This window comes from Peromyscus eremicus, chromosome 1, assembly GCF_949786415.1.
Source record: "Peromyscus eremicus chromosome 1, PerEre_H2_v1, whole genome shotgun sequence".
NCBI lineage: Eukaryota > Metazoa > Chordata > Mammalia > Rodentia > Cricetidae > Peromyscus > Peromyscus eremicus.
In genome coordinates this window covers 180,455,974-180,483,744 of record NC_081416.1, presented here as the reverse complement: position 1 = coordinate 180,483,744, position 27,771 = coordinate 180,455,974, and the positions used below count along the sequence as shown (strand labels likewise).

At 53.1% G+C, this 27,771-nt stretch overlaps 1 protein-coding gene across 3 annotated transcripts; it reads right to left on the bottom strand.

Annotated features, from left to right (window-relative positions):
• Positions 1-123: 123 nt before the first annotated feature.
• On the bottom strand, positions 124-24,150 carry Ppp1r12c (protein phosphatase 1 regulatory subunit 12C). Of its 3 annotated transcripts, none has more exons than XM_059282197.1 (22): positions 23,803-24,150; positions 20,000-20,130; positions 19,801-19,919; positions 10,706-10,865; positions 5,640-5,784; positions 5,485-5,559; positions 4,348-4,421; positions 4,145-4,272; positions 3,955-4,028; positions 3,564-3,716; positions 3,414-3,481; positions 2,833-2,964; positions 2,553-2,643; positions 2,117-2,200; positions 1,984-2,044; positions 1,746-1,831; positions 1,620-1,660; positions 1,438-1,540; positions 1,220-1,324; positions 992-1,042; positions 841-891; positions 124-767 (listed from the first exon to the last, which is right to left on the bottom strand). In XM_059282197.1, the coding sequence occupies exons 1-22, from the start codon at positions 24,133-24,135 to the stop codon at positions 681-683; spliced, it is 2,352 nt and encodes a 783-aa protein (XP_059138180.1). In that variant the 5' UTR covers positions 24,136-24,150; the 3' UTR covers positions 124-680. The 3 variants fall into 3 exon arrangements, with proteins under 3 accessions (XP_059138180.1, XP_059138189.1, XP_059138195.1); XM_059282206.1 differs by having other exon boundaries at positions 1,746-1,828; XM_059282212.1 differs by having other exon boundaries at positions 2,833-2,913.
• Positions 24,151-27,771: the final 3,621 nt, after the last annotated feature.

Genomic DNA, 27,771 nt, shown 5'->3' with positions numbered 1-27,771 from the left:
ACACCTGGGAGCACGTGTCTCACCACCCACTGGACTCCATCCAAATGGACGAGGGGTTTAAGTCAGACAGCCTGAGCACACAAGCAGGAAACAGGGGCCCACACCCGGCGGGAGACAAGTCGCTGAGTGGCAATGTCACGACTTTATTTGTGGTGCCTGTGCTTTGTCTCAAAAATACCTTCTCCCCCTCCCCAGACAGTGGGTGGGAAGGAGGCAGCAAAAATAGAAGACATCCCTCCCTATTGCACATGGACCCTATATACAGGCCCACCTGGCCAGGCCAGTGGGACTCTTGGCACATTCCTGGATCCCTGCTGGGGAGGGGGAGGGGTGCTGGGTAGCATCACACGTGAGGTGGGACCCCGGGGCAGCCACTCTGCTCCTGAATACTGATCCTGTGTTTCTTGGTCCTTGCTTCCTTCTTGGTCCCATCTCCGGTGCCGGCCCACTCTCAGCAACATCTCCCTACCTGGCTCAGCCTCCCACCTCCATCCTGGCCTCAAAGGGCCCCGCCTTGGTTCCTGGGGACTCTGTGCTTTCCTCCCGGCTCTGAGGTCCCGGGAGGAGGTTATGGCTTCTCATCAACTTCCCCCGGAGCCCTGTCACTCATGTTCACTCGGGGGAAGGGGTGCGTGTGTCAAAAGCAGCTGTATAAATATGGTGCGGGCACTTCTCCAGAGTCACTTGGACAGTTTGCTAATGACGCGGATCAGTGCTGCATTCTCATCCTTGAGCCGCTGGTTGTCAGCCCGGAGGTCGGACAGGGCCTAGGGAACAGGGTGGAGTCAGCCGGGTAGTGCTAGGCAGCTTGGGCTCTGGCCACTTACGGGCCCCACTTACCTTCAGCTCCTCCTCCAGCTCTGCAGCCTTGCGCTCCAGGGCCCTCCGCTCCTGCAGGGAATGGAGACGGCTCAGAAGCAGGGGAAGGGCAGGAGAGGAGGCAGGGCAAGGCCGGGACACAGTGAGCACACCCCCAGCAGCCCAAACTCACAAATCTCTCCAGCTCCAGCAGGGCAGGCCTCTCAGCAAAGCGCTCCTGCCGCTGGTGAGGACAGAGAAGACGGGGTGTCAGGAGCTACCTCTTACTCCTCGTCCAGCCAGAGCCCTGACCCCAGGGGGAGGAACCCTCCAACCTCCCAGCGGGGCCAGGCCCTTGCCACTGGAGCTCTGCCTCTCACTGTGCCCAGCACAGCTGGTTCTGAGGTCTCAGCGTCTGCACCTGTGTGGCCCGCTCCAGTTCCACCTTGAGCTGCGCCAGCCGCAGGGTGGTCTCTGTCAAGGCCTCACGAAGCCGTTCATTCTCCCTTCGAAGCTCCATGTACAGCTGGGAACACAGAGGAAGCAGGCAGGCTCAGAAGGGTCAGGGATGTGGCCAGATGTGGGCCATCAGCAGGAGCCAGAACAAGGGAGGGTGGGGCATGCGATGGGATGCTGCACCTTCCGGAAGCTTCCATCAGGCTCTTCGTGTTCCTGCTTGGATTCTGGATTGAGGTCTCTCTGCGAACGCTGCCTGCGGGCAGTGGAGCCGCCATCCACAGCGCTGGACAGAAGCTACAGGCCTTAGGGACCAGGCCCTGCTGGAGAGCCACGCCCCAGCCCCCATGCATGACCCAGCCTACCTGCACTCCAGGCTCCTGTCTGCCGGCCCCGCCTCCTTCCCCTGCAGAAGAGGCCCAAGAGTTCAGTCTCCACTCAACGTCCAGGCCCGCCCACCCTCCAGCCCGCCCTCCACACAACAGCCTTACCTCTGCTGGCCCCCTCCGCTCATGGCCCACCTTTCGGTGCTCCCTGGCCGCCTGTGGTCCCTGGCCCTGCCCGTCGGGCGCCTCTGCTGGGGAATCAGCGGGAATCAGCCCAGGCGCCACCGTAGGGGCCCTTGTCTACTGTGCAGGGAACCTGACTTAGCCCCCAGTCAACAAAAAGATTTTATGGGACAGACAGCATGGCTCCCTGGGGAACGACTTCCCAGAAAGCAGACCTCACCTCTCTGGGCAGGGCCCTCAGCATTCTCCACACCGGGGACCCCAGGTCTCTGAGAAGGGTCCTGACAGGGAGGAGCACAGTCAGAAACAGGGAGACAGGTTCCACCCACCCCACTTCACCTGACCCTACTTACCAAGCTGGGCAGGATAGGCTGCTCTGGCTCAGGGGCCTTCCCTGCCACCTTCTCAGCTTCCTTCAAGTCTGTCAAAGTCACGCCCTAGCAGAGAGGACATGGTCAGGGAAAAGGGCCTAGACTTTGACAGGACACGAGTTCAGGTCTCCAGCTTCCTCCCTCAGACTCAAGAGCACCGAGCCCAGCCTCCTCCCTCAGACCCAAGAGCACAGAGCCCAGCCTCCTCCCTCAGACTCAAGAGCACAGACCCCAGCCTCCTCCCTCAGACTCAAGAGCACCGAGCCCAGCCTCCTCCCTCAGACCCAAGAGCACAGACCCCAGCCTCCTCCCCCAGACCCAAGAGCACAGACCCCAGCCTCCTCCCCCAGACCCAAGAGCACAGACCCCAGCCTCCTCCCTCAGACCCAAGAGCACCGAGCCCAGCGCAGTTCCACACCTGTGTGGACCTCCGAGACTGTCGCATAAGGCGGGAGCGAGCCTTCCGCTGAGACTCAGACTCCTCATCGCGAACAGGCATCTGGTAGGACCTAAGTGGAGAACCCTGAACTCAAGAGAACGTCCCTTGGGTGCTGTCACACTGTGAATGACACCTCGGAAGTGTGCACATTCTGGCAGAGAACATTTCAACTGGACAAACAGTACCCCAGGAGCCCACCCAGAGCCCATGAGACCCCCACACACTGCGTCTCAGCACGGCCTTCCCCTAGCCTCTTTACCTCCGACGATCCCTGGACTCAGCCGGGGGTGCTGCAGAGGCCGAGAGGACATTTGGCTTCACTGGGGATCCAGGCTCCGTCCTGGAGGGTGGAGCGGAGTGACCCAAAGAAGGAGGCGTGGCAGCCTCACACCTGCATGGATTCATTCATCAGCAAATATTCCTCAAGCCAGCATTCTGTGCCAGGCATGGGAGAGACCACAGAGAATAAAAAGTCATGGCTGCTGCTGAGTCATATCTGGACAAAACACACACAAAACAAACAGCAGCCAGAAAGGCAAGTGTGGAGCATTGGAGAAAATCAAGAGACTAAGCCAGGGACAGGTACTGCGTCCACATCAGCAAGGCAGTCCTGGCGGGCCCCGGAGAAGAGGTGGCACACAGAGGACACGGAGGAGTGAGGAAAAGCCGAGCCAGCCCTCGGGGCTCAACGGGCAGAGCAAAGGCCCCGAGGCCGTCAGAGCACAGTGGCCCCAGAGTTTTAGAGTAAGCATTCATTTGATGCACCCTAAGGACTTCTCAGGACCTCAGATGCCAGGATAGCACAGGACCGGTCCCACTGCCCCAGCCCCTGGGACTTACAGGGTAGAGGGCTCTGGCACTTTCCGGGCAGGGGTAGGAGTTATTCTGGCAAGACGGGGCTCCCTGGCCTGTGGAGACAGGAGAGAAACTGAGGGGGTCCTCTCTGGTCCACGGCAGGAGCCTGGACCTCACACACTTCACGACACCTACCTGAGAGGAGGCCTTTTCAAGGAGGGAGGAGGAGGCTGAGCGCTGCAGACCGAGAACTCCCTCTGCACCCCTCCTTTCTGAGGGACCCAGGGCACCAGAGCTCCCTGTCTTCTGGAGACCAAAGCGCCTGGAGAAGGGAGCCTCTTCAGGCAGCTGGGAGAGGAAGAAGTCTTCACTGCTGAGCAAAGCAATGACCTCTCTCCTCAGAGTATAACTCCAGGAGAACCACAGTAAGCCCCAGCCAGGGCAGGCACCACCAAAAAAATAGTTCTTTGTCCACCAGGACCTAGGAACCAAGGCAAAAGGCCACCTTCCTGACTGGAGGTGAAGTACCTACCATATCCCACCCATCGCCCCAAACCTCACATCAGCTCAGGGTGCTCAGACTCACCACAGGGCTCTTGGGGCTGGAGGACACAGGGGAAGACACGCCATTGAGGGCTCTTGGTTCCACAGGTGGGTGGGCTGTGTGCAGAGCAGGAATGAATGTCACAGGAGATGCCAGTTGCCTCTGATATTTGGGGTCCCCAGAAGTCCAGGCCCACACTCCTTCCTCAGACTCAGGCGTCTAGTATCCCTACCAGCTGGGGCTTCTTCTCCCTCATCCTCATCCCGAAGAAGGGGACCCCCTGCCCCACCAGGCCGGCGCTCCTTCGACAGATCCTGCAGGGAGATCTTCTCACGGCTGCTCAGACGACACACGGAGCTCCTAGGGGAAGGGCAGGGGGTCCATGCCCAAGTCTGGGGATGAGTCCAACCCACCCCAAGCCGAGGCGCCTCTTACCTCCTGTGCTTGCTGTTTGAGGGCACCTGCGGCTCTTGGCCTCGGCTCTGAGAGGCTTCCTTTTGGTTCCGAAGCTACAAGGATGGAAGGGGGCAACTGGGGAGGGGCAGAGAGCACAGTCCCTCCTGCATCTGCTGGCCGCCCCCCTGCCACCTCTCCACTCTGTGCAGGGTCCTGCAAACACGAGAACTCAGTATCCCGACAGCACACTGGACCTGGGGCTTGACAAGCTCTCCTAGGCTTGGCCTGATCCACTGTCACTGGCCTCCAGTCTCACTCCCAGAGGGATTCTTCTGCTTCCCAGGAGCAAGCAACTTGTACAGACCTCCTTCCTTTTTTTTTTTTCTCCTCCGAGACAGCAAAGCTTTGCACCTTTGCTGGATCTCACTCTATAGCCCGGGCTGGCCTCGAAATCACAGAGATCTGCCTGCCTCTGCCTCCCGAGTGCTGGGATTAAAGGCGTGCGCCACCACCCGGCCTAGACCTCCTTTCTACCCTTCACAACATCTAGGATGCTGGTCAACTCTTGGCAGCAAAGGCCAAGGCCGGTGGCTCTTTATGGTGATCGTAGGCAAGCTCTCAACTCCATGACAGTGGCCATCGTCTCAGACTAAAGTCTGTTGTCATAACCCTGACCTGTCACAGCAGTATCCACCAGGAACACCACTTGCCCATGCCCTCCTTGCACGTCCGTGTGCCACAGGACTCACCTCTGGAGAATGTCTGCAATGGTTCTTCCTGGCTGGCCCCACAATGTCTAGGCCACCCCACTAAATAAGGGAATTCTAGCCCATGCCATCTGCTTGGGGCCACATCCATGATCCCTTCACTCTCCATTTTCCTAGCAAAAGTGCTAACTAGAAACAGTGTTGGGGGCGAGGGGGAGATAGGTTCATCCTGTGTCACACACAGCTGTTGCCCCAACGAGCAGGCAGGAAACTCTGGGCACAGCCTCACCTCCTCCTGACATCCAGAGGTGCCCCTGTTCATAGCCCTCCACCAGAGCTGGGCTACAATGTGGGAAGAGCAGATCCCAGGACCGAGGGTGTCTAGGACACAGGATGATGCCAGCCCTCCCAGTTACTGTTACCTCCTCAGAGCTGCCAAGTAAAGAGGCACACTAGAATCGAGACTCACGTCCTCCTGTTTCTGGGCCAGTTCCTCCAAAAGGTTCATCACCTCCTCATCAGCCAGGTCACAGGGACGCTGCCCCTGAGTAGGGGAAGGAGGTAGATGATGATGATGTGGGGGTTTCTCCCCTACCCTGCCCCACCATCTGACATGGCCCTCACCGCATGGGTCAGCGAATCCATGCCCCCACCATGCTCAGCCAAGAGACGGCAGGCGTCCTCCACACCCCAGTGGGCTGCTGCATGCAAGGGTGTCCAGCCATCTCCATCCCGGAGCTCTGTGTCGTAGCCAGCTTGGAGTAGCAGCCTAAGGGCCAGGGAGGCTGGGGTCAAGTCAAGCTAGGCCAATGGCTGATTCCAAATTCTGTTTTGTGGCCACAGCACTACTGAGCAATACCCAAATATCACTGGACTGGCTGTCAACCAGCCCTGCCCAAGCTTCTCCGCACAACCGAGCCCTCCCTTGGACCAGCAGCTACAAACCAAACCTGCAAAAGGCCCTCACACCACAGGGATCCCACTCTTCAAAAGGACTTAGAGCAACGGTGAGAGGTGATGAGGTGGGCCAAGACTCCCCACTAACCCCAGCTCCTGAAGAGGATATGACCCTTGAAGGGACTGTGTAATTCTGGAACCACGCTGTTTTAGAACACTGGTTCTCCACAATGTGAAGCAACACACACACACACACACACACACACACACACACACACACACACCCTCACACCCTCTCCACAACTGGAGACATCATCACTGGAGTCCTAACTTACAGGTAGAAGCAGGTAGCATCAGTGGGTAGGGGCTGGAGAGGCTGCTTGACCTCCTCCACACACAGGACAGCCCTACCACACAATGGTAAGATCCCAAACATCAGAATGCTGGAGCAGAGCCAGCCCGGCTTAGCCAATGGCCTTCCAGAAAGTGACAAGCTGGCCACTCTCCAAACTCAGCATGGGGCAAGGCCTCTTTGAAAGAAGTGTGGTGAGGTCCTGGGCCAGTGACAAGGCACAAGCACAGGGAGGCGGAGATGCCTGACAGACGGCAAGGCACTAGGTCCTGTCTGGCCCTCACATTTCCCAAGATTCCCCTGCCCCCCTCCTCCCCGGCCCACTGGGCATGCGGGGCTTGTCTCTGGTGCAGGTAGGTACTGGTCAGTATCCTAGGAGCCTGAAGCATGTCGCCCAGTCAGCCTCCTAATCATCAGCACTTCGTCACCCAGCAGTTTCTACACCACCAACTCTGCAGAGGGCCCTCCCTATTGCACGCTACGATATCCTCCCAAGGCCAAAATTTTCTTCTTATACACTTAGTTTGATTTACTGTTATTGTGTATGTGTGTGTGTGTATGTGATGTGTGTAAATGTGAGCACATGTGCCACAGCACGCACGAAGATCAGAGGACAGGGGATTGGTTTTCTCCTTCCACAACCGGTGGCCAGGCTCTTGTGTGGCAAACACTTTTACCCTGCGCTACCCCACTGGTCTAGAAGCCAGTTTTCAGCTGGACGCGGCTACTCCCAGAGGGCTGGTGGCAATGTCCACGTCATCACACCACCGAGTCAGAGGTGCTTCAGTGGGCAGACAGCTTTCAAAACAGAATGACTCAGCCCATCACGGCCCTCTTGGTGGCTATTGTGGGCACACATCTGAAATGCCAGGACAGCTGATGGGAAGTCTGAGACCAGCCCAGGAGACTAGCACCTAACAGACATCAAGTAAATATTTACCTCTACTTCAACGAGGAGACTAACAGAAAGACTTCTAGTAGAGTCAGAAATAATAAATAACTGTAAATTCAGTAAAAGAGGAATGTAAACACAAACCCACACAAAGGGGCTATCATAAAATTACTAAATTCAGTATGATGGCTCACACCTGCAATCCCAGCACACAGAGGCTGAGGCAGGAGGACAGCTGTAAGTGCAAGGCCAGGCTAGTCAGGAGTACCTAGCAAGACCTTGTCTCAATTTAAAAAGGAAGAAGTGACAGGAGAGAATCAAGCACGACGGCTCTCACCTCTGACCCCAGAGGAAGGTGGAGAAGGCAGTCAAGGAACTCAAGACTAACGAATTAGTGACCACCCTTGACCAACATGAGGTATTTCACTGAAAGACCAAATAAACAAACACTAAAGTTGTCATCAGTGAATTTTTTTCCAGGCAGGGCTGGGACTGGAACCCAGGACTATGCTAGGCAAGTGCTCTACCCCCGAGTCACAGCCAGCCCATCACGGGCAGACTCCAGGTGAGCATCCACTGAGGACCTGCACCTATAGCCCCTGTGCTTCAGTTCTGTGACAGGAGAATGACGCTCTCTACACCATCGACACACTCTCTCTACTTGACAGCCCCAGGGACTGTGGAGACGGCTCAGGGCAGAGCGTTTAAGCAAGCACACAAAGAAAGGCGTTCTGATCACCAGCATCCACAAAAACTGAGCAGCTAGCTGTTAAAAAAAAAAAATGACATCAGGACTGGAGAGATGGCTCTGCTCTTCCAGAGGACCCAGGCTCAATTCCTAGCATCCACATGGCAGCTCAAGACTGTCTCTAACTCCACTTCCAAGGGTTCCAACACCCTCACACAGACACGTACATGCAGGCAAACCACCAACGCACATAAAAAAAAAAAAAGTAATAATAATGTCATGAAAATTGCAGGTAAATGGATGAAACTAGAAAAAAAAATCCTCCTGAGTGATGTAACCCAGACCAAGAAAACCAAACACGGTATGTACTCCCTTATGAGTGGGTATTAGCTGTTAAGTAGAGGACAATCATGCTACAATCTACAGACCCAGAGATGCTAAGTAACAAGGAGGGCTCAAGGGGGGGTGCATGGATCTCCCTGGGAAGGGGAACTAGAAGGGATTTTGTAGGTGGAACAGGGGATGGGAACAGGAGAGATCAGGCGGGGGACAAGTGGGTGGAGGGAGAGAGTACTGAGAGAGATGACTGCCATGGGGGGACTTTGAGGAGATGTGGAAACCCAGTGCAGGGGAAACTCCCTGGACTTTGCGAGGGTGACCCTCGCCAAGGCTCCTGGTAATGGAGGACAGGGAGCCTGAACCGGCTGTTTTCTGTAGCCAGGCAAGGCTTCCGGTAGTGGGACAGGGGCACCAACCCACCACAAACCTTCTGACCTACGATTCGTCCTGCCTCCACGATGTGCTGGGTAATGGTGACACAGAACTCGTGGGAGTGGCCAACAAATGACTGGTCCAACTTGAGGCCCATGCCACAAGAGGGAGCCCATGCCCGACACTGCCTGGATGGCCAGGAACTGGGGGCTGGACTGCCTGGAGACCTAGGGTAGAACCAAATACTACTGGGGAACGGGTAAAAAAGAAAGTCAATGAAATGATGCCTATGATATTCTGCTGTACCCACAGACCAGTGTCTAGCCCAAGTGTCATCAGAGAGGCTTCCTCCAGCAACTGATGGGAACAGATGCAGAGACCCACAGCTCAGAGAACCCCACAGAAGAGGGGGAGGAAGGATTATAGGAGCCAGAGAGGTCTAGGACATCAGGAGACCATGGCCCACAGAATCAACTAAGCAGGGCTCACAGGAACTCACAGAGACTGAAGCAACAACCAGGGATCCTGTATGGGTTTCCACTAAGTCCTCCGTATCTATGGTACAGTTGTGTAGCTTGGTGTTCTTGTGGGACTCCTAACAGTGGGACTGGGGTGTTTCTGACTCTTGCGCCTGTTCTCAGGACCCCCCTTTCCTCCTACTGGGTTGCCTCGTCCAACCTTGATATGAGGGTGTGCAAGCCTTACTGTAACTTGTTATGCTGTGTTTGGTTGACATCTCTGAGATACCTTCTCTGTTCTGAAGGGAAACAGAGGAATCGATCTTGGGGAGAGGAGAGGTGGAGGGGAACTGGGCGGAGTGGAGGGAAGAGAAACTGTGGTCTGGATGTAATATGAGAAAATAAATAAATAAATAAATAAATAGAAATAAAGACTGAGTGGACATGGCAGCCCATCTGTTATTCCAATGGCAAGAAGGCAGAGACAGGAAAATCTTAGAGGGAGATGGCTAGCTAAACTTGCCAAAAAGGTAAGCTCTGGGTTCAGCCAGGGACCCTGCCTCAATACATAAGGTGGAGAGCAACTAGAGAAGATACTACATGTCAACCTCGGGCCTCTACACACGCACATGAATGTGCACGCACACATACAAGTGCCCATACACATACATGCACACACACCACACAAACCTAGTTTTCCTTGCAATCAGGAATGGTCAGTGATGAGAACTGGGTAATGGAACACAGGCATTAAGTGGTGCACACACTTCAGCAATGCTCTCCTGAAAAGGAACAGGTTTTGCTCCCTCTGCCTCTGCTTCCTGCTGACTTGGGATGTAGATGCAATGACAGGTGATACAAGTCACAATAGGCCACACCCTCAAGGGAGGGGTGGCTGGAGCAGGGCGTAGCCTATGTATTTGGATGCTTAGGGAATCCTGTCCACCAAAAGGGGTGGGCTCAGAGCTCAGCCTCAGGCCTAGCACTCATACTGAAACTACAGAGGCTGAAGCCTCTCCCTCAGGAGCAGACCTACACAAACAGGCTGTAAGTCTAGGGTGTTTCCGAGGTCTTAAATCCTGCCTGAGAACTGCCTACACCCTTACCAGCATGAAAAGCAGAAAGACTGACAGGTTCATCTTAACTCCATTTGGGGGTTTGGGGGTTTACAACAGGATTCCACTATAAAGCACTAGCCTCATACTCAGTTATGTAGACAAATCTAGCCTGAAATTCCAGTAATCCTCCTGCCTCTGCTTCACAAGTATTGTGACTATAGGTGTATAATACCATATCAAGCATGTACGTATGTATATATGTATGTATATAGACAAGCTCTTGCTAGATAGCCTGGGCTAGCCTAGAACTCACAACAATCATGCCTCAACCTCCCAAGTGCAGAAATTAAAGGCATATACCACCATGCCTGGCTTAATGACAATTTTTTTTAAAGACTGACTTTACTTTTGTGTATGAATGTTTTGCCTACATATGTGTATGTATGTGCGCGCGCACTCACACACACACACACACACACACACACACACACACACACAAATGTCATTTGTAAACCTCTTGAGCACAGCGAGGGAGAGGGAAACACTTGGCTTTAGGTATGTAAACCAGAGGAAGAAAAGGACAAGAGCCCCAAGAAGCTTCAAGACACAAAACAATCACTCCGGCCTCACTCACCTCATCACCTCGATGTAGCCCTTGGCAGCAGCCACGTGCAGAGCAGAGGCCCCGGTCCGGGGGTGCCGGGCCTCTGGCATGGCGCCCCCATTCAGCCAGCACCTTGTGTCATGAAGCAGCAATTCTTCTTCAGCCCGCTTGGCTGCCTCGACATCCACACCTGGGGAGCAGAGGTGACAGGTGGACTCACACAGGATGGCCTAGGAGACCCCAGCTACAGTCTCAACAGGTCTTTCTCATCCAGTTCCCTGCTTGGACTTGGGAGACCTGGACTAACCCAGTGATTCCCAACTATGCTCTCTGCAGACCTGGGCACCACCAAGGGGCTTTAAGACACAGGCCAGGAATGGAAACCACAGGTCTTGACCCATGTGCGTCAGTATCCCATTTATGTATTTTCAATACAAAACCTCAAGTATCCCGAGCAAACCCTGCACCTGATTCCATCTAAGCTTCCCTACCTCTCCCACTATAATCAATAATCCAGCACCTTCACACACTGTCACTACCGGTTTCTTTTGCCTTCTAAGTGTGATAAACCAAACAAGACTTCACCATGTAGTTATATGTGGTGGCTCATGCCTCTAATTCCAGCACTCAGCCTAAGCAGGATGACCTCCATGAATCTGAGAACAGCCTGAAATCCATACTGAGTTTCAAGCCAACCCAGACTACAGAGTCAGATTCTGTGTTAGAAAACAGTAACAATTAAAAACACAAAAGCTTACGGGGGTAGTGATGCACGCCTCTAATCCCAGCACTCAGAGGTAGTGGCAGGCGGATCTCTGTGAGTTCGAGGCAGCCTGGTCTACTGAATGAGTTCCAGGACAGCCAGGGCTACACAAAGAAACCCTGTCTTGAAAAACAAAAACAACAACAACAACAAAAGCTACTTCCCAAACTATTTGTGTCATTAGGGCAAGTTTCATTCTTGCCCAGATGTCCAGCTATTTGACACCTTGCCGTCCCACAACAGAAGTGAGTCGATACCTTAGCACATTGTGCTTACACTGGTATGCTGCGTGCCTGTGACCCCAAACTCAAGAAGCTAAGGCCGGAGGCCAGCAGGGCTGCATAGAGAGACCCTAAGTCAAAAGCCAAACAAAGGGGGAGGGGCTGGAGAGATGAGTCAGCAGTTAAGAGCACTTGCTGCTCTTGTAGAGGACCCGGGTTTGATTCCCAGCACCCACATGGCAGCTCACAAACAACTATAACTCCATTTCCAGGGGATCTGACACCCTCTTCTGGCCTCTTTGGGCACCCATAGACACATGATAGACACACACACACACACACACCACACACACACACACAAAGAAAAAAAGAAAACAAATAGTCTCTGTCTCAACCCCACCCCCAAATAAAATAAAATAAACAAAGGGCCAGTGATGTCGTTCAGAGTGTAAAGTGCCAAGCCCGATGAGCGGATTTCAATCCTGGGGACACACAAGGTAAAAGGAGAGTAAATTCCCACAAGTTGTCCTCTCTCTGACTTCTGCACGTGTGCACACACACATAAATAAATGAAATCAAAAAAAGAAAATATCACTACCCTGCACTTAGCTTCTAACCTGAAAGTAAATTCTAAGTTGGTTTTTGTTTCCTTTCATGAGCTAGGGTCTCACTTTGTGAGCTCACCTTGGCCTCAAACTCATAGTGATCCTTCTATCTCAGCCAGAGTTCCACCCCACACCTATACTCTCAGCACTCCAGAGGCTGAGGCAGGAGGATTGCTCCAAGTTCAACTACGGCATGAGGGCCTGCCTCAAACATGCCAAGAGGGCAACATAAAGCCAGGCAGCCGAGCTGAGGCTGCGGCCCTACCCTACAACTCCAACCCTCGCTGTGACCCTCCTTTCTTCCAGTGCTATGAACTCACCGAGATCACAGCAAAAGGGTCTCTGTTACAGAACGTTCTGTGTTCTCCTGGGAAGGTGACTACTGCCTGCTTTTACAGTTGTGAAACTTTTCACTTACCAAAGTTCCCCAGAGCTAAGCTGCTGCATACAACAGCTGGCAGCTGTGGGGAACTGCCGAGCACTCGAAACTGAGATGTGTTGTGAATGTAAAGGGTACTTGGGATTTCAAAACACAGGAAAACGGTAAGGGCACTCGTGAACAGCTGTTTGTAAACTTTGAGCGCACATGCCACGGCGGCTGGTCAGAGGGCAGTTCTCAGGAGTCAAGTCTTGTCTCCCACCTTGCTGAGGCAGGGTCTCTCAGTTCTGCTCCTGTGCCGTGTACTCTAGGCCATCTGGCCTGTGAGCGCCCCGACAATTCTCCCACCTCACTTTAGGGACTGGGAGTACAGAAGTGCACCAGTGCCACCAGCTTTTTACAAAGGTTCTGGAGATGGAAACTTGGGTGCATCTAACACCTTTACTGGCTGAGCCATCCCCCCAGTTCCCCTTACTGGTTTGACTGCACTTGATTTGAATATTGGGTCTGTTTTTGTTTTTGGTGTGTGTGTGTGTGTGTGTGTGTGTGTGTGTGTGTGTGTGTGTGTGCTTGTGTGTGTGAGTGCGTCTTACATAGCCCACATGGCCTCAAACTCACTAGAAGCGGAGGACGAGCCTCTGGTCTTCCTGCCTCCACCTCCCCAGTGCTGGGACTGCAGTCTTGCACCGCCACACCTAGCTTCCGTGGTGCCGAGGATCATGCTTAACGCATGCGCACTCTACCGACTAGGCCACATCCCCAGCCTATGACTTGGAAGTTTCAAACTACATTTGGGGGTCACCCAGGATTTCCACTGGGCGTCACTGGCCAAGGCCTCTGGGTACCACCTGGCTTTAAATACCAACACAACAGGGCTGGAGAGCTGGTTCAGCCATTAAAGGCTAAGCTCACAACATACACAAGACAAAACCAACACAAGGGGGTAGAATGCAGAGACTCACCAGTTCAAGGCCAGCTGGACTAACAAAGCAAGATCCTGTCTCAAAAATCAGGGAGCAGGGTTTAGTCCAGTGGCCGTATGCCTGCCTGGAAACGTAAGGCCCCAAGTTCAACCCTCCACACACACTGGGCTCCTTTCTAGCCTCACTACACTCCCTCATAACCAAGGTGACCAACTGCTCCCCTCAACACGTATACTGTACACTTCCACCATGAAGCTTTGAATGAGATCCAAGATGTTCTTTCTCATCCCAAGCCAAGGCCAACTCCATCTAGACACCAGCTGCGGTTTGGTGCTACCTGGTGGCAGCCGGGTCCTAGCGCCTTGCGTCTGCTGGCCAACTAGGGCTTCCCTTGCGGTGGCAGAGTTCAAGAATGTGTGGCTAGAGTCCATCTGCAGCACAGTCAGTCCTAGAGAACAGGGTAGGGAAGGCCAGGACCGCCCTCTTCCCCAGACTCCTGCTTCCTTAAAGGGAGTCACCCACAGTTCCATCCTCTTGTGGCAGGGAAGGGGAAGGGCGGAGTTCCCTTGCTTTTCTTCAACCACCAGCCAGTATTCTGTGCATGCTCAAGGGTACCCTGTGCTCCACGCAGCCTAGACCTGCTTGCGTTTGAATATCCAGTTTTTCTTATATAGGCTGTTTTGTGCTGGCTGGTTAATTTGGGTTTTTATGTGTATGGGTGTGTTGCCTGCCTGTGTTTATGTCTGTATACATGTGTGCTGGTGCCTGAAAAGGCCAGAAGTGGGTGTCAGACTCCTCTGGAACTGGAGCTCCAGGTGTCATGTGGGTGCTAGGAGTTGAACCCGAGTCCTCTGGAGGGCCAGCAAGTGCTCTTTACCACTGAGTCATACCTCTGGTCCCTCCATCTTATGTCTTGAGAGTGGGTCACCCACTGATTCAGCTAGACTGACTGCCTGCAAACCCCAGGGATCCTCTATATGTGCCTTCTCCCACACCTGCTAGGATTACAGGTGCTGGTGGGCTTGGCTATGTGGTTGCTGGGGAACCGAACTCAGGACCTTATATGTGCAGCAAGCCCCTCTACTGACTTAGCTACATTCCCAGTCCTGAAAATGGAGGGGGAGGGAGATGTATGTGTGTGTGTGTGTGTGTGTGTGTGTGTGTGTGTGTGTGTGTGTAATACTGAATTTGCTGTAAGAAAACTTTTTATTACATTTATTTTATTGTGCAAATGTGTATGTGCACTCACATAAACATATGGAAGTCAGGGAACAGCTTGCAGAAGTTGGTTCTCTCCTCCCACCAAGCAGATCCCAGGGACTGATCTCGGAGGTCAGGCTTGGTGGTGAGTTCCTTCACCCACTGAGCCACCTCACCAGCCTGAAAATAAAGCTTTAATGGCATTCAGCCACGTCTGTTTTTTCTCATCCTGTCCCTGGCTCATTTCCCTCTACAGCAGCTGGTAAAGTCATTATAACAGAGACCGTACACCCTGTAAAGCCTGAAATATGTACTGTCCAGCCCTTTGCAGGAAAATCAGCTGACCCCTGCTGGGACCACTTGCTTATAAATCAGGGCATCCTCCACCGTCTGGTGGAGGCTCCAACCTTCCAGTCTCACCGACAGTCAACACTGAGCTGCATTCCTGTGCACTCGGCACCTCGGAGTCAAAGTGCCAGCAGACAGGAGCTCAGGTCCGCAGCATCAACGGCGCCGGCGCAGACTCCTGCCCGAGCACTCCCTCCAGGCACAGCCGTCCTGCTGTGCTAGCTTGTGCTTCTAACTACCACGGTCCTCATCTGCCCTTCCCCAAAGCCCATCCTAAGTCTCCCCCCTACCCTGTCCCCCAGGGGGCTCCTCATCCACGGAGACTGTGCTTTAGAGTCTTTGCAGGGCCCTGATCCTACAGCCTGGGCCACGACAGCACCCCTAGGACCTGGCAGCACCCACTCTTCCTCCTTCGGTAACCACATCCTGACTCTGCTCGCCCACATGGCTTCAGTGTGACTCTGCTCAAGGCCAGTCACAGGGCGACAAGTCCTCCTGCACAGTGATGGGCTCTAGGACTGACGTGAGGTCATGTGCCAGTGCCACACAGAGAACGTACGTGGCTCAGCCACTGAGGAGGAAGGCTACTGGGCTCCAGCCAGGCATCAGCCGGCAATGCTCGGAGCCTTGCTAAGCACCACAGTGAGAGAGCGGATCCGACAGTGAGGCCAAAGCAGCTGGTGGCACTAGGGATCCATCTCCACACACTGGAACTCTAGGGCTTGGACAGACAGATGGCTCAGTGAGTACATGGTTCACCACACAAGCGTGAGAACCTGAGTCCAACCCCAGCACCCTGTAAATGCCAGGCACGACGGTGCACCTGACATCCCAGCACTGGGGAGGTGGAGACAGGAGGATCCCTGGGTTCACTGGCCAGCCAAACTAGCCCAATCATGGAAGCTAGGGAGAGACCCTGTCTCAAAAACCAAGGTGTACGGCTCCCGAAGAACATTCCAGATTGACCTACAGGCTCCAAACACACGTGGACAAGCATACATGCACATGAAAGCATACAAAGAACTGAAATTCTGCACACATTAAACAACAACGCTGTCCTCCCCCATCTTTATTACACTCATTTACTTGTGTATGTGGGTGAGAATCACAGAGCACTTTGGAGGGTCAGTTCTCTGGTCCACCATGTGGGTCCAAGGGATCACTCAGTTGTCAGGCTTGGCAGCAAGTGCCTTTACCCACTGAGCCATCTAGCCAGCTCCCCCTACCCCTTTTGTTTGTTTAGTTTGTAGTCAGTCTCTGTGTAGCTCTGGCTGTCCTGGAACTCGCTCTGTAGACCAGGCTGGCCTCAAACTCAGAGATCCACCTGCCTCTGCCTCCCGAGCCAGGATTAAAGGATGTGGCAGGATTAAAGCCACCACACCCAGCTCTACTCCCAGGGTGGTTGGCACCCGGAAACCACAGCTGATGGTCGGTCTCGATGAATGATTTTGATTACCCTTGGTATCCACACAAATGGAAACCGTGACCTTGTCTTTGAGTGCCTGGCTTACTTCATGCAGGTCCCTAAGTCTCATCCACACCACTGGAGGTGTCAGTTTCCTTCCTTCTTAAGGATGAACAGCATCCTTTTATCTGAAGAGACCACATTTTGCTTATCTAGCCATTGATGAACTTCGTATCCTCCCTGGTACTGAGGATGGAATTCACAGACTACACCAAGTACCACAGGCTGGACTACTAAGCCACGCCCAAGCCCTAGGCTACTGTAAATATGCTGGTAGGTAGCTTTCTCACTGCCCAACACCACAAAACATAAATAAGAGAACCAGACATGGAGGCACACTACTACAATCCCAGCACACAAGAGGCTGAGTCAGGAAGATCTCAAACTCAAGACCACACCATTCTACACAGTATGTTTCACAGCAGCCTAGGCCAACTAACTAAATCAATTAACAAAATAATTGTATTGTGGGTCTGCATCTCGGGATGCTTGTTTTGTTGTGTTGTGGTGCCTGGGATTGAACCTGGGCCCTCGCCCAAGATCAGCAAGTGCTCTACCACTGAGTAGCATCCAGTCCCCTCCTTTGTTTATTTATTTATTTGTACTATTTTTAATTATGTGTGTCTGTGTATCTGTGCAGGGACATGCACGTATGTGTTCCGGTACTGGAAGAGGTGTGGGATCCCCCCCCAGGTGCCAGAGCTGGTGCTCTGAGCTGAACTTCGGCAATTCAGAAAGCACTCTCCGGGGCTAAGCCATCTCTCCAGCTCCGGCTGTTTTGTTGTGGGTTTTTTTTGTTGTTGTGTTTTTTTGTTTTTAATTTTTGAACAGTCTCACTAAATTGTCCAAGTTGGCTTGGGACTCGCTCTGTAGTTCAGGGAGCCTTGAACTCACAATTCATCAGGCAAGAAAACACCCCATTTGAAAACTGAGAAATGCTGTATCAGCACAGGAAAGGGGAAGGGAAGCGCCTGAGTGGGAGACGCTCAGGCCACAGCAACCGGCGACCTTGGGGCATGGAGGTAAGAGCCCCAGGCTGCCCACCTCATTGCTGGAGGGGGTAACGCAGCAGCCCTGCTGCGGGAGGTGCTTCCCCATTATCTGGGCAGAGTTTACAGCATCAGCAACATAGTCTCCAAGTGGCTGAGGAATGGAAGGGAGGCGGGCAGGCTGGAAAGGGAAGAACAAGAAAGGTATTGATGCCTGTGTGTAGGGAGAGGAGGAGAGCGGACCGACAGTAAAGGACATCTGTTTAAACTGCGCCATTCCATCTTATGAACTGTCCCTAACAGACAGATCCCTGAAGACGGGAGGACTTAGAGGCTGCCGAGGGATGAGGAAGGGGGCTAAAAACTATAAGATTTCTTTTGAGGGTGACTTTTAAAATGCTTTGAAATCAATGTGGTGTTGACTCTACAACTCTGGACCACAGCACAACCGCGAACTGCTGGGCGTGTTAATTACAGCCCCAAAAGCTGCTTTATTATCAAAACCACTGGTGGGCCAGAGGGCTGGCGGGCTGGCTCAGCGGTAAAGGTGTTTGCCACCAAGCCTGAGCACCTGAGCTCCACCCCTAGGACCCACATGGTGGAAGGAGAAGCCTTCCATAAGTTGTCCTCTGACCCACCACCACCACCACCACCACCACCACCCCCTGCCCGCCACAGTGCATGAGCACTCACACTCATGATAAACTAAATAAATCTACAAAATAAAAAGATTTACAAAGCAGCAGATGGAGTGCCGACACACATATGATCTAAGTACTCAGGAGGCTCAGGCAGGATTGCTCCAATTCAAAGCCAGCCTGATCTCCGCGGTGAGTACCAAACCAGCCAGGACTGCATAGCGAGACCTTGTCTCAAAGATATAAACAGGGCTGAAGAGCTGCCCCAGTGGTTAACAGCACTGGATGCTCTTCTAGAAGACCAGGTTCAAGTCCCAGCACCCAGGGCAGCTCACAGCCATCTGTAACTACAGTTCCAGGGACCCAGTGCCATCTTCCAGCCTCCACAGACACCAGACGTGCACGTGGAACACAGACACACACCCATCCATAATTGAACAAATGCTGTGATGGAGCCCGGGAAAGGATCAACGGTGGCTGTCATAGTACCGAGGCAGCTTTCCTGAGTTTGAAGTTTTACCAAAATAAAATCGGGGAACGGGACGGGAAGGAAGCTCAGCTCCACACTGCTACACCCTGCTCTACCATAACCCAGGGAGGCTCCTGACCTCTGACCTTCATCTTTCGGTGCCCACTAGCTACCAAGCATCCCCAAGTGACTCACAGCCACCTGAAATTCAATATACCAACATGGTGAACCCACGTCTTTCCATCCTGGGTGGTAACATGTAAGGACAGGGGAGCCAAGACTATGCCTCCCGTGATCTGCTTGTCCTCTGTCCCCTCTTATCTTCTAAGTGGACGCTCCCCAGTTTGGAACTGAATCTAGGGTACACCGGCGTCTTCTGTTCCTGGAAAGACTGCTAAGCTGCATGGCATCCCCAGCCCAGCCTGCTTCCTGATCCCCTTCCTTCCAGGCCCTGCACTAGAGAGCTGACAGCACCCAGCTATACCCCAACTGGCTCTGCATACTGTTTGGTTCGTGTGCTGACAGGGTCTCATGCAGCCCAGGCTGGTCTTGAACTTACCATGTGGGGGAGCATGACCCTCCTGCCCCCATCTCCCAAGGCTGGGACTACAGGCATGTGCCACCACAGCTGGCCTGGACACTAACTTTTCGGGCAAGCAGAGAGGGATCACAAGCCCTGTTAAGAACTTGCTATTAGGAACAGACATACCCCACCCAGGAAAACGAATAGGGCCAGACATGGAGATTCAAGGGGCTCCTAGTTCCCATCAAAAGAAACCAGAGCATGATGGGAGCTCAGGAGAGAATCCTCTACATGCTCCAGTCCCTCCTAACACATGGCGGGGTCTAGCCATCTTGCTCCTTACTCCTGGACAAGCCCTTGCTCACAGAACCTCCATCCCTCAGTTCCTCGGAGCTGAAGTGACAGACCCACTCTTAGCAGTTAGGGCTCTTATTCTGTGTCTGACAGTGTCTAGCTAGACCCTTGGCAACCCTGAGGACGGGTACCACTCTCACTTCACAGGGAAAGAAACTGAGGCACAAAGAGAGCTAGAGTCCAAGGAAATGGGCTGGGCCTTTGAGCCCAGACTCCCAGGTTCCAAAGCTCTCAATCCATAGGCCCACCTCGGCGGGTGATCTCTGCCTTCAGCAGCCCCTCCATGGCATCCGACTCAGCCAGGTCCAAAGGCAGGTCTCCATCACTGTTGACAGCGGCGATGTTGGCTCCATGGCTCAGGAGGTACCTAGGGGCCGGAGAAGGTCAGAGCTGCCAGGCCTGGACCTTACACCCAGCCCAAGCCCTGCCCGTCAACCCCCACCTCACCTGGCAATGTCCAAGTAGCCACAGGAGGCAGCCACATGCAGCGGCGTCCAGCCCTCGTTGTCCGCTTGGTTCACGGTAGCACCCTGCTCCACCAGGAACCGCACCACCTCCAGGTTCTCATCTATGCAGGCCTGAGGGCGGGGACAGGCTCATCAGCTCTCATCTCTCCAGAGGCCCAACAAGGGACATGTCTACAGAGGCAGGCCCAGGAACCCAGGGCCAGTCAGAGGTACGGAGAGCGACGCCGATGGCCTTGGCACAGCTCTCAGGGCTCCTCCAGCCACCAGCTGCCTGAGACACCCCTGACTACCCCATGCTCGCGTCCCCTCCACATGGAGAGCTCACCGAGACTAGGAGCAGGCTCCAGAAGGCAGCCTGAAAAGTGAACACGGAACAAGCGGGGCTGCCATCCCTGCACGTGACGGCTAAACACATTCTGTGAGACAGAGGAGCCCCAGAGCCCAGCCATGTTCTCCCAAGGGGCAGGGCACCTTGGGCAGACACACCCCAGGAATCATCTCCTGGGGGAACCCAGGACCACAGACGCTTAATAAAGTCCATATCCAAGCTAGGTAGTGGCAAGATGCTCACCGAGCCCTGAGTTCCAGCCACAGCACAGAAAAAAAAAAAGATGTCACCCCAAAGAGATACACATGCAGCACATCCCAGAGACAGTCAAGGGTCTAGGGCACATTTCCCAAAAGGGATGACTAGGCCATGTTCCCTGTGCCCAGGAATCCAAGCAGACAAAGTTCTGGGTCACTGAGGGCCTCCCGTGAACAGGTTTCCTCAGAACATCTTTTCCACACTACACCCCCGCCTCCTCACCCTCAAAACTGAAAGCTCAGGGAGAGGAAGGCCCTCACCCTAGCCAGCACAGCACCCAGGGCCACAGGAGAGCTGGTCTCAATCCCTGATGACACTGGCTGGACACTGGAACCACTGAGTCTAGGGAGGGGGCTAGGTCCGGACTCCGGGGTCCTCATGAAAATTAACCCCCTTCTTCAAGCTCAACCATCTGGAGAAAAGGGAAGGAAGCTACAAGGGCCAAGAGCATGAAGTCATGGAAATTTAGGCTGCAAGGGGGGGGGGGGCACACGTGCCCTGGGAACGGGATGAACTCTGGGCTTCACTCTGGGCTCAGTTTATTTCCACCCTGTTGTCATGGTGATGGGAGGGGGGGCAAGGAGGCAGATGGGCCTTTCCCTTTCAAGGACCTGGCTGGGTACGGGCATCCATGTGAAAGATGCCTGAGGCTGGGCACTGGGGACCCAAGAATCCAGACCCACCTCCTCCTCCCTCAGATGCAGAACTCTAGCCAATCCTCCTTCCTTAGACCTAGGGATCCGGACTTGGTCCTCCTCCCTCAGACCCAGGTGTTTGGGCTCCAATCGCTCCCCTGTTCAAACCTAGAATTCTTAACTCCCAGCCCTACCTACTCCAGACCCAACTCCTAGCCATTATGGGACAGGGCAATTATTAGACAAGGGGAGGAGAAAGGAATGTCCCTGCCTTGCTAAGGTAGAGGCTGGGGCTTAGGAAACACCACAGCAGGAGGCTGATGCCCTAAGGAGGGTTCAGAATCAAGTTTGAGGCCAGCCTGGTCTACAAAGCGAGTTCCAGGAAAGGTGCAAAACTACACAGAGAAACCCTGTCTCAAAAACAAAACAAAACAAACAAACAAAAAAAAAAAAAAAACAAAAAAAAAAAACATTAAAAAGCCCGAGGTGCAGAAATCAGCAGCCAGGGTGGCCAAACGTCCCTGTTCAGCTCCAGGGACTGTCACTGCAGCCAGGGCAGTACCAGGAGGCGACACCACACTCACCACTCCAACCTCAGCTCTGTGGACAGGCCCTGTAACCAACTGCTCTCACTGAACCCCATTTCCCAGTCTCCCAAGGCCCTGCAAAGCCCCAAAGAGTCAGTTCACCATGGTCTCTCCATGGTGGGAGGAGAGGCCTACCTGGAAGGCTGCCTGACAGGCCAGGCCTGAGGTTACAGGTTCCTGTCAGAGGCTCTAGGGGCCTCCAGCAGAGCCAGAGGAAAGGGATGCAGTCAGAAAGGAAAGCTCAGAGGGCCAGGGGCTTTGGTGATCAGAGGAGCAGCCTGAGCTGATCTCCTGGACTGGTCAAAGTCACAGACACCCCGAGAGGGGCCTCAGGGAAAAAGTACCTGCGCTGTATGTGGAGGAAAATGTCCCAGACAGCCCTGGGAGCAAATTCCCAGTGCACACCTGAAGCTCAGGCAAGCCCCCAAAAGGAAGTTTTCAACATGACACCTCTCACCATAGAGTCCTGGGGACGGGGGTGACCAAGTCCCATTCCACAGCTAAGAGAACTAAGGAGCACAGAGAAAAGACACTCAAGGCACAAGAGACAAGAAGTGGACACCCAAACTGACATTAGGTCAGTACTGACTTTGTTTGTTTTTGTGACTGGCCTCAAACTCAATGTGTAGCTGAAGCTGACATTGTATTTCCAACCCTCCTGCCTCCACTTTCCAAGCACCTGATTTCTGTGGTACTGGGGATGGAGCCTGAGGCTTCCTGCATTCTAGGCAAGCACTCTACCACCTAAGCGACATCCCAGCCCAGGACAGATGGATTCTGACTGCTGTTCCTCTACCTCCCTTTGTTCCTCACCCCCACGAGCAGCCGGGCTTTCCTCCCAGAACCCCATTTCCACCGGTAACTGAACTACGGGGATCCTAGCAAGACGAGGACAACTCAGGAGATGGAGGTTGCCATGAAAGAAGACTGGCATTGAACCAACACTTTGACCGGGAGGAAGAGCTGGGATGGAGGCTCTCGTGTGACTAATCTTGTCCCTGGTGATCCCAACTGTGGATGATGGCGAGATAAAAGCATCCTAAATACAGAAAAATCCAGGCAACACAAGATGGTCCTCACTCTCGGGCACAGATGACCGGAAAAAACAATCCCAGTGTCTGAGATGCCCAGGGTTTTGGTGAGTAGGTTCTAGAAGGTGACAGAGGGCATAGTTTTTTAAAGATGCTGCTGCCCAAATAAAGTCCAAGAGATCATAGGTGGAGCGGCCATGCCTGTGATCCCACAAATGAGGGGGCAGAGACACAAGGACCTGTGTTTGAAGCTGGCCTGGGCTACACAGCAGAACGTTCTCGGGAAGAGCAACAACAAAACTAGAGAGAGAAGTAGCTCAGAGCTTGGACGACTAAATGCTTAGAAGTTTCCAGAGAGGCAAATAATGCGGATAGAGAAAGAGAGCGTCCGAGAGAAACCTCTCTAAGAGGTGACAAGATCCCCCAAAGGGGATGAACTGAATTAAGAGGTGGAGGGTAGGAGAAGAGATAAAGACGGCACGGGACGACCCAACAGAGGAAGCACCTCTTCAAGGGACAATGGGGTACACTGCCTACAAGGGAAAGGACCATCCTGAGGCCGCAACGGACAGCACAGGTCACAGGAAGAAGAGTAAGGCACAAAGGTGGACCCTCAAAGGAGTGACACTGAAGGACCTGGGCCTAGCCTAAGAGGAGGGTCAAGTCAGACTGCGGGAGGACGAAACCTCAGGCCTGGGAGACCGCAGCAAGCCCCAGCCTGGAAAAAAGAAAGCCAGCCAGCGTAGGCACGGAAGTAAGCAACCTGCAGAAGATGCACAGGAGCGAGGTGACAGCACGGATGACAGAGAAGAGGCGGCCACAGAGCAGGCGGGGCCCTCAAGAGATGGCAGAATCGGGGGAGGGGGGGTGGCTGGGGGGGGGGGTGGCCGGGAACGGAGGATGCCCGGGTGGCGCAGACACGGGGCGGGGAGGGGGGCGCTGACCTGGTGCAGGGCGCTGATGCCGTCGGCGTTGGTGGAGTCGAGCACCGCGCGGGCAGGCGGCGGGGCGGCGGGGTCGGCTGCAGCACCCGGGCCGGGGCCAGGGTCGGCTGCGCGCAGCATCAGGCGAGCCTCGTCCAGATCGCCGCCCGCACAGGCCGCCAGGAACTCGGCGGCTCGCTCGAAGCGGACGGTGCGGGCGCGACGCTCCGCGGGGCCCGGTTCAGACCCCGCCCGCGCCCCCCACTGCCTCAGCTGCTCCTGCCGCCGTTCGCGGGCGGCGGCCGCCGCCGCCGTCGCCCCCGGGCCCGCTGCCGGGCAGTCCTCGCCCGACATCGCGCCGGCCGGCCGCCCGCCCACCGAGCGAGCGAGCGAGCCAGCCAGCCAGCCAGCGAGCGCCGGGCGACGAAGAGCCGCCACCCGCCCGCCCCGGGGGCCGCCGGGAACCGCCGCGCCACAAGCACCGCCCAGAGGCTCGACCGGCCCCCGGACGGGACGTTGACGTCACGGCGCTGGCCCATAGCCCTCTGGGAAATGGAGTCCCAATTGAGGAGACTTGCGTAACTAGCGCAGATGGGTTAGCGAACTAGGCGGCAGGCAGGCCGCCAGGAGGGCTGGGAAATGGGTTCTATAAACGGAAGTTTTCACTAGACTCGCTAAATCCTGAGGAACATTTGGAAATCTGGAGCTGGAAGGTGTCGGATGAGAACTGCCAAGAGGCATGCCTTTAATCGCAGCACTTGAGAGGCAAAGGCTGACGCATCTCTGAGTTCAAGGCCAGCCTGGTCGATAGAGCAAGTCCCGGAACAGCCAGGACCACACAGAGAAACCCTGTCTGGAAAAAACAAGGAACAAAAATTGCCTAAAGAAGGACAGGCCCCCAGGGAATGCTGGGAATCTGGGTATAGAGGCTGGACAGGATGCCCAGGGGGATGCTGGGAAATGTAGTGTAGTTTGTAAAGTGGTTAAATGATGGCGCAAGGGAAATGATGGCGTATAGCGGAACCTGAAAGATACAGAAATAAAATTTCCATACTTTTTGTGTTTTGTTGTGAGATAGGTTGGCCCTCGAACTCACTGCGTAACTAAGAACGGCCTTCAACTCCCGATCTTCCTGCCTCCATCTCCTAATTGCTGAGATTACAGAGTTTGTTGGGGGTTTTATTTTTGTTTTTGAGACAAGGTCTCGCTATGTAGCCCTGCCTGGCCTGAAACTCGCTATGTAGACCAGGTTGGCCTCGAAGTCGCAGAAATTTGCCTCTTCTGTCTCTCGAGTGCTGATGTTTAAAAGGATGGCACCACGTCCGGTTTGTTTTGGTTTTGAATCTGCCCCCGCCCTCCAACAACTCGATGAGGACAAGGTTTTGTCTTCTTTGAGCACGCTTTAGTCATGATGACTAGAACTGAGCCAGAGAGTAGGCAATGAAAAATACTTTCGAATGAATGAAGGGGCTCCCTAAGGCATCGGAAATACCAAGGGCCCACGGGAAATTGAGTTCTCAAACCAGATTAAAGACAGTCGCCGCCAAACGCATCTGAGTAACCACGCTTAACACTCTGGAATAAAGTTCCCGTGCAAAGTTCAAGGGAATCAGATAACATGGGGCAAGCTGGGAAATGTAGTCTCAGGTCACGCCTCCTAAAGGGTTCAGCCCCGGACTTCCAAATGTGCCTCAGAACCCAAGGTACCTCAGGACCCAAGGTACCCAGGAAAGTCAGTTTCCAGATCAAAAGAAAAGTCTCTAAATGGTAATTTCTTGAGCACACCAGGAAGAAGGCTCCCAAAGAGCGGAACCCAAAATGACCACACATTTTTCCTTAGCCCACCTGGGGCTGCACAGGACACTAGGAGATAATATTCAAAATGTATCATGCTCTCCTGGCATGCTAGGATTTGTAGTACAAAATTTGATGCTCCACTAGGTTAGGAAGTTTTATAATAGACCCAACAGATAAGAACATCTTGATCTTTCAAGCATCTTCCTCCAAAATCCAGTCTGAGAAGGACAGAAACACTTTGAGACAGGAACACAGACCTACCAAAGTTGAACAGAAAGCTGTCGAATTTGTATAGAGAAAACAAACGTTTTCCTAAGGGGCATTAGAGCAGCCCCATCCTCTTTGTAACCCTTGGATTTGTGAAAGAGAAATAAATTACAAACCCTTGCAAGGCCTGGGGAATAAAGACCATAAATCCAAAAGGATAATCCTGTGATTTTTTGAGATGTGAGATGCCTACACCACACCACACACACACACACACACACACACACACACACACACACACCATTCTTCCCCAAGGCAAGAAATCAGGTATTTCAATCCCTGGGATCCACAAGGAAGGAGATCACTGACTGACTCCAAAAACCATCTTCTGATTTCCAGCCCCTGACCACGGCATACATGCACACCCTACCAACGCACACACTAAATAGATATCTATAAAAACTGTCCACAAAATAAGGCTATAAGAATGCATAGACAGAGGTAAGACTGTTATTAGCCAGTTTGGGTCTAGTTATTGTTTTTGTTGAGGTTTGGTTTTTGAGTCAGGATCTTAATATATAGCCTTCTTCTGTCTCATCTCTCAAATTCTGGGATTCCATGCATGCCCCTACACACACCTGGCCTTCAGGTGTGTTATTTTAAACTATCCTTAGAAGAGTTAATTACCTTGTACAAACAGTTTAAATTCAATTTAAATTAAATAAATTCAATTAATTTATAAATTAATTTTTCAGGGACACTATGGTTGTCTGTCTGTTACTATCGTTACACTGGCACTGAGTCAAAGGGAAGTATGTTTGGTTTTTTTTTTAAAGATTTTATTTATTTATTTATTATGTATACAGTGTTCTGCCTGCATGTATGCCTGCAGGCCAGAAGAGGGCACCAGATCTCATTACAGATGGTTGTGAGCCACCATGTGGTTGCTGGGAATTGAACTCAGGACCTCTGGAAGAGCAGTCAGTGCTCTTAACCTCTGAGCCATCTCTCCAGCCCCGTCAGTGCTCTTAACCTCTGAGCCATCTCTCCAGCCCCGGGAAGTATGTTTTTGAGATTATTATAAATTGATTTTTCAGGGACACCTACGGCTGGCCTGTTTGTTACTATCATTACACCGACGTTAGGTCCACGGGAAATATGTTTTTGAGATTACTAGTCTCCTAAAAGCTTGTGTTCTCTCAAACGGCACCGCCAACTAAGGAACAGAAAGAAATTCACTCTTCCAATGGGGTCCGGCCTCTGCAATTACAGGAGAAGATTCAAGCCCAACCCCTAAAATCACGACCACTTTTTAAAAAGATCCACTATGCATTTATGTATTTCTACACGTTGGTGCAGGTACACAAGTGCTCCACTAGAGGGCATCGGATCTCCTGTAGGTGGAGTTACAGGATATTGTGGGCCATCCGTCAGGGGTGCTGGGAAGGGAATTTGGGTCCTCTGAAAGAGCAGCAAGAACTCTTAACCCGTTGAAGCATCCCTCCAGCTCCAGGATCACATCTCTCTCTTTTTTTTAATTATTATATTCCTTTGTACATGTATGCTTATGTATGCCAACACACGGAGGTCAGAGAAGAACTTGCAGGAGTCCTGTCTCTCTTTCCACCATGTGAGTCCTGGAGACCCAATCCAACCCAGGTCACAAGGCTTGGCAGGACACACCTTTACCTCCTGAGCTATGTCCTGGGCTTATAGATCTTATAGATCTATTCATATATCAGTCTTCTACCTGTCACTCGCTTCTCATTCCCTGTCTTCTTCTGGCATAACTGTTTGTTGTCATTATTTTTTTTTTTAAGATTTATTTTATTATGTATACAGTGTTCTGCCTACATGTACGCCTGCGGGTCAGAAGAGGGCGCCAGATCTCATTACAGATGGCTGTGAGCCACTATGTGGTTGCTGGGAATTGAACTCAGGACCTCTGGAAGAACAACCAGTGTTCTTAACCTTTGAGCCATCTCT

What these genes read in the sequence shown, in the direction of transcription:
- Ppp1r12c (XM_059282197.1), bottom strand. Translation starts at nt 24,135, where the DNA reads ATGTCGGGCGAGGACTGCCCGGCAGCGGGCCCGGGGGCGACGGCGGCG. An exon ending in GCATCAGCGCCCTGCACCAG is followed by an intron (nt 20,131 to 23,802) that starts GTCAGCGCCCCC and finishes CCCCGCCCTCAG; the next exon opens with GCCTGCATAGATGAGAACCT. An exon ending in GTGCCAGAGCCCTCTACCCT is followed by an intron (nt 2,965 to 3,413) that starts GTAAGTCCCAGG and finishes GAATCCATGCAG; the next exon opens with GTGTGAGGCTGCCACGCCTC.